The 15,930-nt window shown below is 41.2% G+C and overlaps 2 protein-coding genes across 2 annotated transcripts in view; one reads left to right on the plus strand and one right to left on the minus strand.

Annotated features, from left to right (window-relative positions):
* Positions 1-15,235, minus strand: part of LOC134483549 (IQ domain-containing protein M-like) — a 99,000-nt gene extending 83,765 nt beyond the window's left edge. Inside the window, exon 1 of the mRNA XM_087601543.1 lies at positions 15,044-15,235. The gene's annotated coding sequence lies outside the window, so the exon portion shown is untranslated. The remainder of the gene's footprint in view (positions 1-15,043) is intronic.
* LOC102550225 (septin-7-like) lies at positions 12,596-15,688 on the plus strand. The gene is given in 3 exon segments (XM_087601542.1): positions 12,596-13,612; positions 13,615-13,692; positions 15,600-15,688. Coding segments are annotated over 3 exon segments (1,167 nt in total). The 5' UTR covers positions 12,596-12,612.
* Positions 15,689-15,930: the final 242 nt, after the last annotated feature.

Genomic DNA, 15,930 nt, shown 5'->3' on the forward strand with positions numbered 1-15,930 from the left:
CTATCAAAAACAACGAGTTTTTGAAATTCGTAGGCAAATGGTTGGAACTGGAAAATATCATCCTGAGTGAGCTAACCCAATCACAGAAAGACATACATGGTATGCACTCATTGATAAGTGGCTATTAGCCCAAATGCTTGAATTACCCTAGATCCCTCGAACAAACGAAACTCAAGACCGATGATCAAAATGTGAATGCTTCACTCCTTCTTTAAATGAGGAAAAAGAATACCCTTGGCAGGGAAGGGAGAGGCAAAGATTAAAACAGAGACAGAAGGAACACCCATTCAGAGCCTGCCCCACATGTGGCCCATACATATACAGCCACCCAATTAGACAAGATGGATGAAGCAAAGAAGTGCAGACCGACAGGAGCCGGATGTAGATCGCTCCTGAGAAACACAGCCAGAATACAGCAAATACAGAGGCGAATGCCAGCAGCAAACCACTGAACTGAGAATAGGTCCCCCGTTGAAGGAATCAGAGAAAGAACTGGAAGAGCTTGAAGGGGCTCAAGACCCCATATGTACAACAATGCCAAGCAACCAGAGCTTCCAGGGACTAAGCCACTACCTAAAGACTATACATGGACTGACCCTGGACTCTGATCCCATAGGTAGCAATGAATATCCTAGTAAGAGCACCAGTGGAAGGGGAAGCCCTGGGTCCTGCTAAGACTGAACCCCCAGTGAACTAGAGTGGTGGGGGGATGGCGGCAATGGGGGGAGGGTTGGGAGGGGAACACCCATAAGGAAGTGGAGGGGGGAGGGGGATGTTTGCCCGGAAACCGGGAAAGGGAATAACACTTGAAATGTATATAAGAAATACTCAAAAAAAAAAAAAAACACACAAAGAACGTTGAAGCTCTGCCTCATTAGGAAGCATGCCAAACTTATAAATAATGTTTCATTGAATCAACTTATTTATTTCATAGCTACCTTTTGAGTAAAGAGAAAGACCATAGGTTAAACACTGTTTTCTATATTTTAAAATAGTAGCAAACAAGACAGGGGTTGTAATCCCCAAATAAAGAATTTAAATACATAGATAATGAGCAAGAAAAATAGCAGATAATAAGTCATGGTTGAAATGCTAAAGACTGTATATTATATGTCAAGGGAGTATGTGCTGATATGAATACAAAAATCAATCTAGAAGCTCTCAATTAAATCAAAAAAATTGTACTTCCTGTATTAATTAGTTGTTTTTTGGCTGTGATCAAATAACTGACAAAAGCAAACTGTGGAATGAAGGCCTTGCTGTTGTTGTTGTTGTTAGTAGTAGTAGTAGTGGTAGTGGTAGTAGTGGTAGTAGTAGTAGTCATAGTAGTAGTGGTGGTGGTGATGGTGGTGGTAGTAGTAGTAGTGGTGGTGGTGGTGGTAGTAGTAGTAGTCATAGTAGTAGTGGTGGTAGTAATAGTAGTGGTAGTAGTAGTAGTGGTAGTGGTAGTGGTAGTGGTAGTGGTAGTGGTGGTAGTAGTAGTCATAGTAGTAGTAGTGGTGGTGGTAGTGGTGGTGGTAGTAGTAATAGTGGTGGTGGTGGTGGTAGTAGTAGTACTAGTAGTGGTGGTGGTGGTGGTAGTAGTAGTAATAGTGGTGGTGGTGGTGGTAGTAGTGGTGGTGGTGGTGGTAGTAGTGGTGGTGGTGGTGGTGGTAGTAGTGGTAGTAGTAGTCATAGTAGTAGTGGTGGTGGTGGTGGTAGTAGTAGTAGTGGTAGTAGTAATAGTGGTGGTGGTGGTGGTAGTAGGAGTAGTGGTAGTAGTAATAGTGGTGGTGGTGGTGGTAGTAGTAGTGGTGGTGGTGGTGGTAGTAGTAGTGGTGGTGGTGGTGGTAGTAGTAGTAGTAGTGGTGGTGGTAGTGGTGGTGGTGGTAGTGGTGGTGGTGGTAGTGGTGGTGGTAGTAGTAGTAGTATTAGTAGTAGTGGTAGTAGTCATAGTAGTGGTAGTAGTAGTAGTAGTAGTGGTAGTAGTGGTAGTAGTAGTAGTAGTATTTTTAAACTTCATTTCCAGGAGGAGGCTGATCACAATCTGTCTATAGTCATGAGCAGGGAGAGATGAATGCTAGTGCTCAGCTGGGTTTCTCCTTTTTATTCAGTCTAGGACTCAGCAGCCCATGAAATGGTAAAACCTACATACAGGGTGGCTTTTCTCACCTCATTACCAGAAATTTGCTTCTGTGGAAAATGTACGTCCTGTCAATTTGACAATATTAAGCTTTGCATGCCCAGTGGCACTCTATACCACAAGGTATAGATGATCACGATGTAGATAACTAGATAGAAAAATGAAAGGGTCCGCTCTGCACTATGGACCAGGGATGGGGAGGGTTAGTTGCCTGGACGACTTGAAGTTAGAAGAAGAAGAAGAAAGAAGAAGAAAGAAGAAGAAAGAAGAAGAAAGAAGAAGAAGAAGAAGAAGAAGAAGAAGAAGAAGAAGAAGAAGAAGAAGAAGAAGAAGAAGAAGAAGAAGAAGAAGGAAGAAGAAGAAGAAGAAGAGGAGGAGGAGGAGGAGGAGGAGGAGGAGGAGGAGGAGGAGGAGGAGGAGGAGGAGGAGGAGGAGGAGGAGGAATAAAGTTTTCTTGGCTAATATTAAAAGAAGTCAAAGCCGGCCCAGGAACGGCAGGACCCCTGCCAGAGACACCGCCGGACCCTGAAGGAAACAGACCGGATAAACAGTTCTCTGCACCCAAATCCCGTGGGAGGGAGAGCTAAACCTTCAGAGAGGCAGACAAGCCTGGGAAACCAGAAGAGACTGCTCCCTGCACACACATCTCGGACGCCAGAGGAAAAAGCCAAAGACCATCTGGAACCCTGGTGCACTGAAGCTCCCGGAAGGGGCGGCACAGGTCTTCCTGGTTGCTGCCGCTGCAGAGAGCCCCTGGGCAGCACCCCACGAGCGAACCTGAGCCTCGGGACCACAGGTAAGACCAAATTTTCTGCTGCAAGAAAGCTGCCTAGTGAACTCAAGACATAGGCCCACAGGAACAGCTGAAGACCTGTAGAGAGGAAAAACTACACGCCCGAAAGCAGAACACTCTGTCCCCATAACTGACTGAAAGAAAACAGGAAAACAGGTCTGAAGCACTCCTGACACACAGGCATATAGGACAGTCTAGCCACTGTCAGAAATAGCAGAACAAAGTAACACTAGAGATAATCTGATGGCGAGAGGCAAGCGCAGGAACCCAAGCAACAGAAACCAAGACTACATGCCATCATCGGAGCCCAATTCTCCCACCAAAACAAACATGGAATATCCAAACACACCAGAAAAGCAAGATCTAGTTTCAAAATCATATTTGATCATGATGCTGGAGGACTTCAAGAAAGACATGAACACACTTAGGGAAGCACAGAAAAACATTAATAAACAAGTAAAAGCGTACAGAGAGGAATCGCAAAAATCCCTGAAAGAATTCCAGGAAAACACAATCAAACAGTTGAAGGAATTAAAAATGGAAATAGAAGCAATCAAGAAAGAACACATGGAAACAACCCTGGATATAGAAAACCAAAAGAAGAGACAAGGAGCTGTAGATACAAACTTCACCAACAGAATACAAGAGATGGAAGAGAGAATCTCAGGAGCAGAAGATTCCATAGAAATCATTGACTCAACTGTCAAAGATAATGTAAAGCGGAAAAAGCTACTGGTCCAAAACATACAGGAAATCCAGGACTCAATGAGAAGATCAAACCTAAGGATAATAGGTATAGAAGAGAGTGAAGACTCCCAGCTCAAAGGACCAGTAAATATCTTCAACAAAATCATAGAAGAAAACTTCCCTAACCTAAAAAAAGAGATACCCATAGACATACAAGAAGCCTACAGAACTCCAAATAGATTGGACCAGAAAAGAAACACCTCCCGTCACATAATTGTCAAAACACCAAACGCACAAAATAAAGAAAGAATATTAAAAGCGGTAAGGGAAAAAGGTCAAGTAACATATAAAGGGAGACCTATCAGAATCACACCAGACTTCTCGCCAGAAACTATGAAGGCCAGAAGATCCTGGACTGATGTCATACAGACCCTAAGAGAACACAAATGCCAGCCCAGGTTACTGTATCCAGCAAAACTCTCAATTAACATTGATGGAGAAACCAAGATATTCCATGACAAAACCAAATTTACACAATATCTTTCTACAAACCCAGCACTACAAAGGATAATAAATGGTAAAGCCCAACATAAGGAGGCAAGCTATACCCTAGAAGAAGCAAGAAACTAATCGTCTTGGCAACAAAACAAAGAGAATGAAAGCACACAAACATAACCTCACATCCAAATATGAATATAACGGGAAGCAATAATCACTATTCCTTAATATCTCTCAATATCAATGGCCTCAACTCCCCAATAAAAAGACATAGATTAACAAACTGGTCACGCAACGAGGACCCTGCATTCTGATGCCTACAGGAAACACACCTCAGAGACAAAGACAGACACTACCTCAGAGTGAAAGGCTGGAAAACAACTTTCCAAGCAAATGGTCAGAAGAAGCAAGCTGGAGTAGCCATTCTAATATCAAATAAAATCAATTTCCAACTAAAAGTCATCAAAAAAGATAAGGAAGGACACTTCATATTCATCAAAGGAAAAATCCACCAAGATGAACTCTCAATCCTAAATATCTATGCCCCAAATACAAGGGCACCTACATACGTAAAAGAAACCTTACTAAAGCTCAAAACACACATTGCACCTCACACAATAATAGTGGGAGATTTCAACACCCCACTCTCATCAATGGACAGAAAATGGAAACAGAAATTAAACAGTGATGTAGACAGACTAAGAGAAGTCATGAGCCAAATGGACTTAACGGATATTTATAGAACATTCTATCCTAAAGCAAAAGGATATACCTTCTTCTCAGCTCCTCATGGTACTTTCTCCAAAATTGACCATATAATTGGTCAAAAAACGGGCCTCAACAGGTACAGAAAGATAGAAATAATCCCATGCGTGCTATCGGACCACCACGGCCTAAAACTGGTCTTCAATAACAATAAGGGAAGAATGCCCACATATACGTGGAAATTGAACAATGCTCTACTCAATGATAACCTGGTCAAGGAAGAAATAAAGAAAGAAATTAAAAACTTTTTAGAATTTAATGAAAATGAAGATACAACATACCCAAACTTATGGGACACAATGAAAGCTGTGCTAAGAGGAAAACTCATAGCGCTGAGTGCCTGCAGAAAGAAACAAGAAAGAGCATATGTCAGCAGCTTGACAGCACACCTAAAAGCTCTAGAACAAAAAGAAGCAAATACACCCAGGAGGAGTAGAAGGCAGGAAATAATCAAACTCAGAGCTGAAATCAACCAAGTAGAAACAAAAAGGACCATAGAAAGAATCAACAGAACTAAAAGTTGGTTCTTTGAGAAAATCAACAAGATAGATAAACCCTTAGCCAGACTAACGAGAGGACACAGAGAGTGTGTCCAAATTAACAAAGTCAGAAATGAAAAGGGAGACATAACTACAGATTCAGAGGAAATTCAAAAAATCATCAGATCTTACTATAAAAACCTATATTCAACAAAACTTGAAAATCTTCAGGAAATGGACAATTTCCTAGACAGATACCAGGTATCGAAGTTAAATCAGGAACAGATAAACCAGTTAAACAACCCCATAACTCCTAAGGAAATAGAAGCAGTCATTAAAGGTCTCCCAACCAAAAAGAGCCCAGGTCCCGACGGGTTTAGTGCAGAATTCTATCAAACCTTCATAGAAGACCTCATACCAATATTATCCAAACTATTCCACAAAATTGAAACAGATGGAGCCCTACCGAATTCCTTCTACGAAGCCACAATTACTCTTATACCTAAACCACACAAAGACACAACAAAGATAGAGAACTTCAGACCAATTTCCCTTATGAATATCGACGCAAAAATACTCAATAAAATTCTGGCAAACCGAATTCAAGAGCACATCAAAACAATCATCCACCATGATCAAGTAGGCTTCATCCCAGGCATGCAGGGATGGTTTAATATACGGAAAACCATCAACGTGATCCATTATATAAACAAACTGAAAGAACAGAACCACATGATCATTTCATTAGATGCTGAGAAAGCATTTGACAAAATTCAACACTCCTTCATGATAAAAGTCCTGGAAAGAATAGGAATTCAAGGCCCATACCTAAACATAGTAAAAGCCATATACAGCAAACCAGTTGCTAACATTAAACTAAATGGAGAGAAACTTGAAGCAATCCCACTAAAATCAGGGACTAGACAAGGCTGCCCACTCTCTCCCTACTTATTCAATATAGTTCTTGAAGTTCTAGCCAGAGCAATCAGACAACAAAAGGAGATCAAAGGGATACAGATCGGAAAAGAAGAGGTCAAAATATCACTATTTGCAGATGACATGATAGTATATTTAAGTGATCCCAAAAGTTCCGCCAGAGAACTACTAAAGCTGATAAACAACTTCAGCAAAGTGGCTGGGTATAAAATTAACTCAAATAAATCAGTTGCCTTCCTCTATCCAAAAGAGAAACAAGCCGAGAGAGAAATTAGGGAAACGACACCCTTCATAATAGACCCAAATAATATAAAGTACCTCGGTGTGACTTTAACCAAGCAAGTAAAAGATCTGTACAATAAGAACTTCAAGACACTGAGGAAAGAAATTGAAGAAGACCTCAGAAGATGGAAAGATCTCCCATGCTCATGGATTGGCAGGATTAATATAGTAAAAATGGCCATTTTACCAAAAGCAATCTACAGATTCAATGCAATCCCCATCAAAATACCAATCCAATTCTTCAAAGAGTTAGACAGAACAATTTGCAAATTCATCTGGAATAACAAAAAACCCAGGATAGCTAAAGCTATCCTCAACAATAAAAGGACTTCAGGGGGAATCACTATCCCTGAACTCAAGCAGTATTACAGAGCAATAGTGATAAAAACTGCATGGTATTGGTACAGAGACAGACAGATAGACCAATGGAATAGAATTGAAGACCCAGAAATGAACCCACACACCTATGGTCACTTGATTTTTGACAAAGGAGCCAAAACCATCCAATGGAAAAAAGATAGCATTTTCAGCAAATGGTGCTGGTTCAACTGGAGGTCAACATGTAGAAGAATGCAGATCGATCCATGCTTATCACCCTGTACAAAGCTTAAGTCTAAGTGGATCAAGGACCTCCACATCAAACCAGACACACTCAAACTAATAGAAGAAAAACTAGGGAAGCATCTGGAACACATGGGCACTGGAAAAAATTTCCTGAACAAAACACCAACGGCTTATGCTCTAAGATCAAGAATCGACAAATGGGATCTCATAAAACTGCAAAGCTTCTGTAAGGCAAAGGACACTGTGGTTAGGACAAAACGGCAACCAACAGATTGGGAAAAGATCTTTACCAATCCTACAACAGATAGAGGTCTTATATCCAAAATATACAAAGAATTCAAGAAGTTAGACCGCAGGGAAACAAATAACCCTATTAAAAAATGGGGTTCAGAGCTAAACAAAGAATTCACAGCTGAGGAATGCCGAATGGCTGAGAAACACCTAAAGAAATGTTCAACATCTTTAGTCATAAGGGAAATGCAAATCAAAACAACCCTGAGATTTCACCTCACACCAGTGCGAATGGCTAAGATCAAAAACTCAGGCGACAGCAGATGCTGGCGAGGATGTGGAGAAAGAGGAACACTCCTCCATTGTTGGTGGGATTGCAGACTGGTAAAACCATTCTGGAAATCAGTCTGGAGGTTCCTCAGAAAATTGGACATTGAACTGCCTGAGGATCCAGCTATACCTCTCTTGGGCATATACCCAAAAGATGCCTCAACATATAAAAGAGACACGTGCTCCACTATGTTCATCGCAGCCTTATTTATAATAGCCAGAAAATGGAAAGAACCCAGACGCCCTTCAACAGAGGAATGGATACAGAAAATGTGGTACATCTACACAATGGAATATTACTCAGCTATCAAAAACAACGAGTTTATGAAATTCGTAGGCAAATGGTTGGAACTGGAAAATATCATCCTGAGTGAGCTAACCCAATCACAGAAAGACATACATGGTATGCACTCATTGATAAGTGGCTATTAGCCCAAATGCTTGAATTACCCTAGATCCCTAGAACAAACGAAACTCAAGACGGATGATCAAAATGTGAATGCTTCACTCCTTCTTTAAATGAGGAAAAAGTATACCCTTGGCAGGGAAGGGAGAGGCAAAGATTAAAACAGAGACTGAAGGAACACCCATTCAGAGCCTGCCCCACATGTGGCCCATACATATACAGCCACCCAATTAGACAAGATGGATGAAGCAAAGAAGTGCAGACCGACAGGAGCCGGATGTAGATCGCTCCTGAGAGACACAGCCAGAATACAGCAAATATAGAGGCGAATGCCAGCAGCAAACCACTGATCTGAGAATAGGTCCCCTATTGAAGGAATCAGTGAAAGAACTGGAAGAGCTTGAAGGGGCTCGAGACCCGAAAAGTACAACAATGCCAAGCAACCAGAGCTTCCAGGGACTAAGCCACTACCTAAAGACTATACATGGACTGACCCTGGACTCTGACCCCATGGGTAGCAATGAATATCCTAGTAAGAGCGCCAGTGGAAGGGGAAGCCCTGGGTCCTGCTAAGACTGAACCCCCAGTGAACTAGTCTATGGGGGGAGGGCGGCAATGGGGGGAGGGTTGGGAGGGGAACACCCATAAGGAAGTGGAGGGGGGAGGGGGATGTTTGCCCGGAAACCGGGAAAGGGAATAACACTCGAAATGTATATAAGAAATACTCAAGTTAATAAAAAAAAAAAAAAAAGAAGTCAAAGCCACAGAACAACAGTGTACAATCAAAATTTGGAATTTATTAATTCCTAAAGAGTATGTAAAGAAGTACCATGTGACAATCTTTACAGACACCAGAGACTGGAGGTCCTATGTCCAAGTCAGTAAGTTCACAGTTCATGGCCTATCCAATGTAAGGCAGCATAAGACTATGAGAAATAGGGAAATGTGTCAAGTATAAAACATGGCAGATATTACAGAGGTCTGAATGAAAATAAGCGCAAAATCAAAGAAACCAACGAGAAACCTACTGTAATTCTTCACGTGAAAGCAGATGTAAATAAAATCTAAAGGAAAGGGCAGAGAAGAAGAGAATATAGAGAAAGATGTGAAACTCAAAGCAATTGGGTATGGCAACAAAAATGTCAAAATGCAGACACTTCTAAGCTGTGCCTGCACAGTGGATGTACTGCATATGCAATGCAGGAGCAGAGGTACCTGGGAAAGTAAGAAAATGAGTTCATTTTGGGTCACGTGAATTGTGACCTAAGGAAACGTCGAGTAATCAGTGCAGTAGCTGGGCCTGGGCTACAGAAACGTCTATGACGTAGCTTTACTGGATTAGGAAAGACTCCTGCCGGAAGTAGTTCAAGTAGGCAATAGGCTACCTAGAACTGACTATCAGGCTATCAGCTGTTTGACTCGACTTTGAGCAGTTGATTTTACTTACTGGAGCCTGTATTTCTTCAAGTATAAAATATACAGCGGCTACCTATATTAGTGATTAGAATTAGTGATGAATTCAGTATAAAGAGTTTATTTTTAATAAGACAGATTTCACATCAGAATGATCGAAGCAATGGATACACTTGCACTTACAAACAAGTAGATAGCTGTGTTCTTACAAATAAGTATTCTGGGGACCTAACAGGAAGGTCCCTCCAATGAGCTACTCTGAAAGAAAAATGTGTGCACATCTTTATAGTTTGCCAAGCTTTAATTCTCAAAGTGAGGATATTTCTCATGCCCTCATAGTTTTACCAGGACACATCCATTTGGCATTCTTTTGTATTTGGGCAGCCAAAAGGAATACTTGTGGTTTATTATGAAACCCAACATTGCTGTTTCTAAAATCTGCCAAGATAGATGTAGAAGGAAGAGTTACACACAGTTATTTCCAAAGGAAATGTTTAATGCACTTTGAGAGTACCCAGGAGCTTGGGAAGCAGAAAGCTTCTAATTATTCTAGCTAGAGAGTAAATCACAAGAAAAAAAAAAAAAAACAAACCAAAAAGACAGTTTCCTCTAGTCCCAGAATTGCTGAACTTTGGATAAAGATAGTACTTTGCTAAGTGACCAAATTCTCAGAAGGCAAAACTATTACCAGACTAAATTAAATTACTCATTTGGTTTTCTCAATCAAAATGTATAGATTTTTGTAGAGATAGAACATTTTTAGACAAATTACATAAATATTTCCAATAAAACTATTTGAATTCTATAATTAAGAATACATAAAAACTGAAGCGGCAGGTTCCCTGTGGTCCAGACACCACCTGCACCCAACAGCTCCCTGCACCCAAATCCCGTGGGAGGGAGAGCTAAACCTTCAGAGGGGCAGACACGCCTGGGAAGCCAGAGGAGACTACACTCTGCTCACATTTCTGACTCCAGAGGAAAACACCTAATGCCATCTGGGACCTGGGTGCATGGGGGCCCCCGGGAAAAGGCGGCACAGACCTTCCTGGTTGCTGCCCTCACGGAGAGCTCAAAAGCAGCCCCCCAGGAGCAACTTCAGCCATGGGACCACAGGTAAGACCAACTTTTCTGCTCTAAGCGACCCGCCTGGTGGACTCAGGACACAGGCCCACAGGAACAGCTGAAGACCAGTAGACAGGAAAGACTACCCGCCAGAAAGCAGAACACTCTGTTCCCATAACTGGCTGAAGGAAAACAGGAAATCAGGTCTACAGCACTCCTGACACACAGGCCTATAGGACGGTCTAGCCACTGTCAGAAATAGCAGAACAAGGTTACACCAGAGACAACCTGATGGCGAGAGGCAAGCGCAGGAACCCAAGCAAGAGAAACCAAGACTGCATGGCATCATTGGAGCCCAATTCTTCCACCAAAGCAAACACTGAATATCCAAACACACCAGAAAAGCAAGATCTAGATTTAAAATCACATTTGATCATGATGATGGAGGACTGCAAGAAAGACATAAAGAACTCCTGTAGAGAAACACAGGAAAACAGTAATAAACAAGTAGAAGCCTATAGAGAGGAATTACAAAAATCCCTGAAAGAATTCCAGGAAAACACAATCAAACAGTTGAAGGAATTAAAAATGGAAATAGAAGTAATAAAGAAAGCACAAAGGGAGAAAGAGACAAGGAGCCATAGATACAAGCATCACCAACAGAATGCAAGAGATAGAAGAGAGAATCTCAGGAGCAGAAGATTCCATAGAAATCATCGACACAACTGTCAAAGATAATGTAAAAAGGAAAAAGCTACTGGTCCAAAACATACAGGAAATCCTGGACTCAATGAGAAGATCAAACCTAAGGATAATAGGTATAGAAGAGAGTGAAGACTCCCAGCTTTAAAACAATGACTTTATGAAATTCGTAGGCAAATGGTTGGAACTGGAAAATATCATCCTGAGTGAGGTAACCCAATCACAGAAAAACACACATGGTATGCACTCATTGATAAGTGGATATTAGCCCAAATGCTTGAATTACCCTAGATGCCTAGAACAAACGAAACTCAAGACGGATGATCAAAATGTGAATGCTTCACTCCTTCTTTAAAAGAGGAACAAGAATACCCTTGGCAGGGAAGAGAGAGGCAAAGATTAAAACAGAGACAGAAGGAACACCAATTCAGAGCCTGCCCCACATGTGGCCCATACATATACAGCCACCCAATTAGACAAGATGGATGAAGCAAAGAAGTGCAGGCCAACAGGAACCGGATGTAGATCTCTCCTGAGAGACACAGCCAGAATACAGCAAATACAGAGGCGAATGCCAGCAGCAAACCACTGAACTGAGAACGGGACCCCCGTTGAAGGAATCAGAGAAAGAACTGGAAGAGCTTGAAGGAGCTCGAGACCCCATATGAACAACAATGCCAAGTAACCAGAGCTTCCAGGGACTAAGCCACTACCTAAAGACTATACATGGACTGACCCTGGGCTCCAACCTCATAGGTAGCAATGAATAGCCTAGTAAGGGCACCAGTGGAAGGGGAAGCCCTTGGTCCTGCCAAGACTGAACCCCCAGTGAATGTGATTGTTGGGGGGAGGGCGGTAATGGGGGGAGGATGGGGAGGAGAACACCCATAAAGAAGGGGAGGGAGAGGTTAGGGAGATGTTGGCCCGGAAACTGGGAAAGGTAATAACAATCGAAATGTAAATAAGAAATACCCAAGTTAATAAAGATGAAAAAAAAAAGAATACATAAGAAGCAAGATGGTAGCGCTTTGGCGGGCAGGCCGGGGGAGCGGAGCGGGCGGGCGGACCGTGGCCTCTGAGGCCCGAGTCGCCGGAGCCGCCCCGTCCCAGCCCAGCCCTCGCCCGCCTTGGAGGCCAGTCTTTCCTGCGTCTCCTCTGGGCCTCCGGCCCTCGACTCTTCGGTCCCGAGGCCTTGCCTGCTCGGGTCTCCCGCCCGAGCAGCCTGGGTTGAGGTCCCCTTGTGGCTCAACCGAAGAACCTTGAGGGCTATGTGGGATTTGCCATCCTCCCAAATCAAGTGTACAGAAAATCGGTGAAAAGAGGATTTGAATTCACTCTTATGGTAGTAGGTGAATCTGGACTGGAAAAGTCGACATTAATCAACTCATTATTCCTCACAGATTTGTATTCTCTAGAGTATCCAGGACCTTCTCATAGAATCAAAAAGACTGTACAGGTGGAGCAATCCAAAGTTTTAGTCAAAGAAGGTGGTGTTCAGTCGCTGCTGACGATAGTTGATACTCCGGGACTTGGAGGTGCAGTGGATAATAGTAATTGCTGGCAGCCTGTTATCGACTACATTGATAGTAAATTTGAAGATTACTTAAATGCAGAATCTCGAGTGAACAGACGACAGATGCCTGATAACAGGGTGCAGTGTTGTTTATACTTCATTGCTCCTTCAGGACATGGACTTAAATCATTGGATATTGAGTTTATGAAACGTTTGCATGAAAAAGTGAATATCATCCCTTTAATTGCCAAAGCAGACACACTTACACCAGAGGAATGCCAACAGTTTAAAAAGCAGATAATGAAAGAAATCCAAGAACATAAAATTAAAATATATGAATTTCCAGAAACGGATGATGAAGAAGAGAATAAGCTGGTTAAGAAGATAAAGGACCGTTTACCTCTTGCTGTGGTGGGTAGTAATACTATCATTGAAGTTAATGGCAAAAGAGTCAGAGGAAGGCAGTATCCTTGGGGCGTGGCTGAAGTTGAAAATGGTGAGCATTGTGATTTTACAATTCTAAGAAATATGTTGATACGAACACACATGCAGGACTTGAAAGATGTTACCAATAACGTACACTATGAGAACTACAGAAGCAGAAAACTAGCAGCAGTGACCTACAATGGAGTAGATAACAACAAGAACAAAGGGCAACTTACCAAGAGCCCTCTGGCGCAGATGGAGGAGGAGAGAAGGGAGCACGTGGCCAAGATGAAGAAGATGGAGATGGAGATGGAGCAGGTGTTTGAGATGAAGGTCAAGGAAAAAGTTCAAAAGCTGAAGGACTCTGAAGCCGAGCTCCAGCGGCGCCATGAGCAAATGAAAAAGAAGCACAGCACAAAGAATTAGAGGAAAAACGTCGTCAGTTTGAAGAAGAAAAAGCAAACTGGGAAGCTCAACAACGTATTTTAGAGCAACAGAATTCTTCAAGAACCTTGGAAAAGAACAAGAAGAAAGGCAAGATCTTTTAAACTCTATTGACCACCAGTTATGTATTAGTTGCCAATACGCCAGCTTGGACATCAGTGTTTGTTGGATCCGTTTGACCAATTTGCACCAATTTTATCCATAATGATGGATTTAACAGCATGACAAAAATTATTTTTTTGTTGTTGTTCTCGAAGGAGATTAAGATGCCTTGAATTGTCTAGGATATTGTGTACTTAGAAATTAACAGCTCTAAGTACCTTTCTACATTTTTCTTTTTTTTTTAAATTAAAAAGATGTCTTCAGTTTAATGCAAGAAAACATTTTACTGTTGTATAATCATGTTCTGGTGGTTTGATTGTTTACAGAATATTCTAAAATAAAAGGACTCTGGAAGGTTTTCATTGAGGATAAATTGCCATAATATGATGCAAACTATGCTACTCTATGATAATTATAATACAGAGGTTCCATTCGATGCAGCCTATACAATAATGTATTTAGTCTAACACAGTGGACCCTATTTTTTGACACTTCCATTGTTTAAAAGTACACATGGAAAAAACCTATATGCTTACAGTGCACCTAGAGCTTTTTATAACAGCCTTTTTTGTTGTTTGTTTGTTTTGGATTCTTTAAATATATATATATATATATATATATATATATATATATATATATATTCTCATTTAGTACCCCTTTAGCCAGAATCTCATTACTGCTTCATTTTTGTAATAACATTTAATTTAGATATTTTCCATGTATTGGCCCTGCTAAAATAGAAGATAGCATCTTTCATATGGTAGAAACCAACGAGGAAACTTTACTTTAACTCCCTTTTTACATTTTATGGTAAGTAGCAGGAGGAAAAATGCATTTGTAGATCATTTCTAGGCAAATTGTGAAGTTAACGACCAGCCTGTTTCTACCTATACTCAGTCTTGTTTTACTAGAAATGGGAATCATGGCCTCTTGAAGAGAAAAAAAGTCACCATTCTGCATTTAGCTGTATCTATATATTGCATACCTGTATTTTTTGTTTGTATTGTAAAAAAAATTCACATAATAAACAATGTTGTGACGTAAAAAAAAAAAAGAAGCAAGATGGTAGTGAAGCATATCTCCTTTAATCCCAGCACTCAAGAGGCAGAGCCAGGCAGCTCTCTGAGTTCAAGGCCAGCCTGGTCTACAGAGCAAGTTCTAGTACAGCCAGGGCTACACAGAAAAACCCTGTCTTAAAACAACAATAACAACGAACCCAAATCAAGCAACCATAAATCTACATCGAAAATGTTAAAGACATTCTTATCTGCAGGGTAACCCTTACCTTGCTCTTTAATCGTTGAAGTCTTTTGCGCTCAAGCCACCCCCTGATAAATGCTTGTATAATGATGATCAGTTTAACAATTCTTTTAGTAAATATAAGTCTTTTTCTTCCCTGGAACAGCTGGAAAATTTCTATGTGTGGCCCAATTCTTTTAACTTTGTTGTTGATTTTATCAGGCTTTACAATAATCTGTGACCTGAAAATAAAATGTAAAGACTTCTTAGAGATAATTTAAATTCTTTTGATGAGGAATGTATATGTGTGCGCGAGCGCGCACACACACACACACACACACACACACACACACACACACACACTTTAGTACTGAGTATTAAAGCCATGACCTCATAGTGATCTACCATTGAGCTATATGCCCAGCTTTTTTGTTTTGGTTTGGTCTGGGGCTTTGTTTTTGTTTTTTCATTTGTGGGGGTTTTTTGGTGTTCCGTTGTTGCTGTTGTTGTTGCTGTTGTTGTTGCTGTTGTTGTTGTTGTTATTGAGACATGGTCTTTCTAGGTTGCTCAAACCGGCCTTGAACTCACTGTATCCCTTGCAGGTAATGAAGTCATGAACCTTGGACCTCAGATTCTAGAGAAGTTGGAACACCAGACCTTTACTATTCAGCCTTCAATAACAAAGGCCTGAGACAAGAAATATACTAGGACTTGTACATAGAACTCAATATATAACCTCATTCAACTATGTGAAAAAGTTCTCCAAAAAAGGATAAAGACGCTAGAGTCAATATATCATACATAACATCAAACTTTTAAAGGAAGGAAACCCAAAAGAGAGGGAATATTTCAAACTGATTCACAACTATTCAAAAGGGCAGGATGGTCCAGATAATTTTCATGCCCACACCGTTATATTAGAATAACTACCGC

Source organism: Rattus norvegicus, unplaced genomic scaffold (assembly GCF_021556685.1).
Source record: "Rattus norvegicus strain SHRSP/BbbUtx unplaced genomic scaffold, alternate assembly SHRSP_T2T haplotype2-0000026, whole genome shotgun sequence".
In the NCBI taxonomy this organism is placed as follows: domain Eukaryota; kingdom Metazoa; phylum Chordata; class Mammalia; order Rodentia; family Muridae; genus Rattus; species Rattus norvegicus.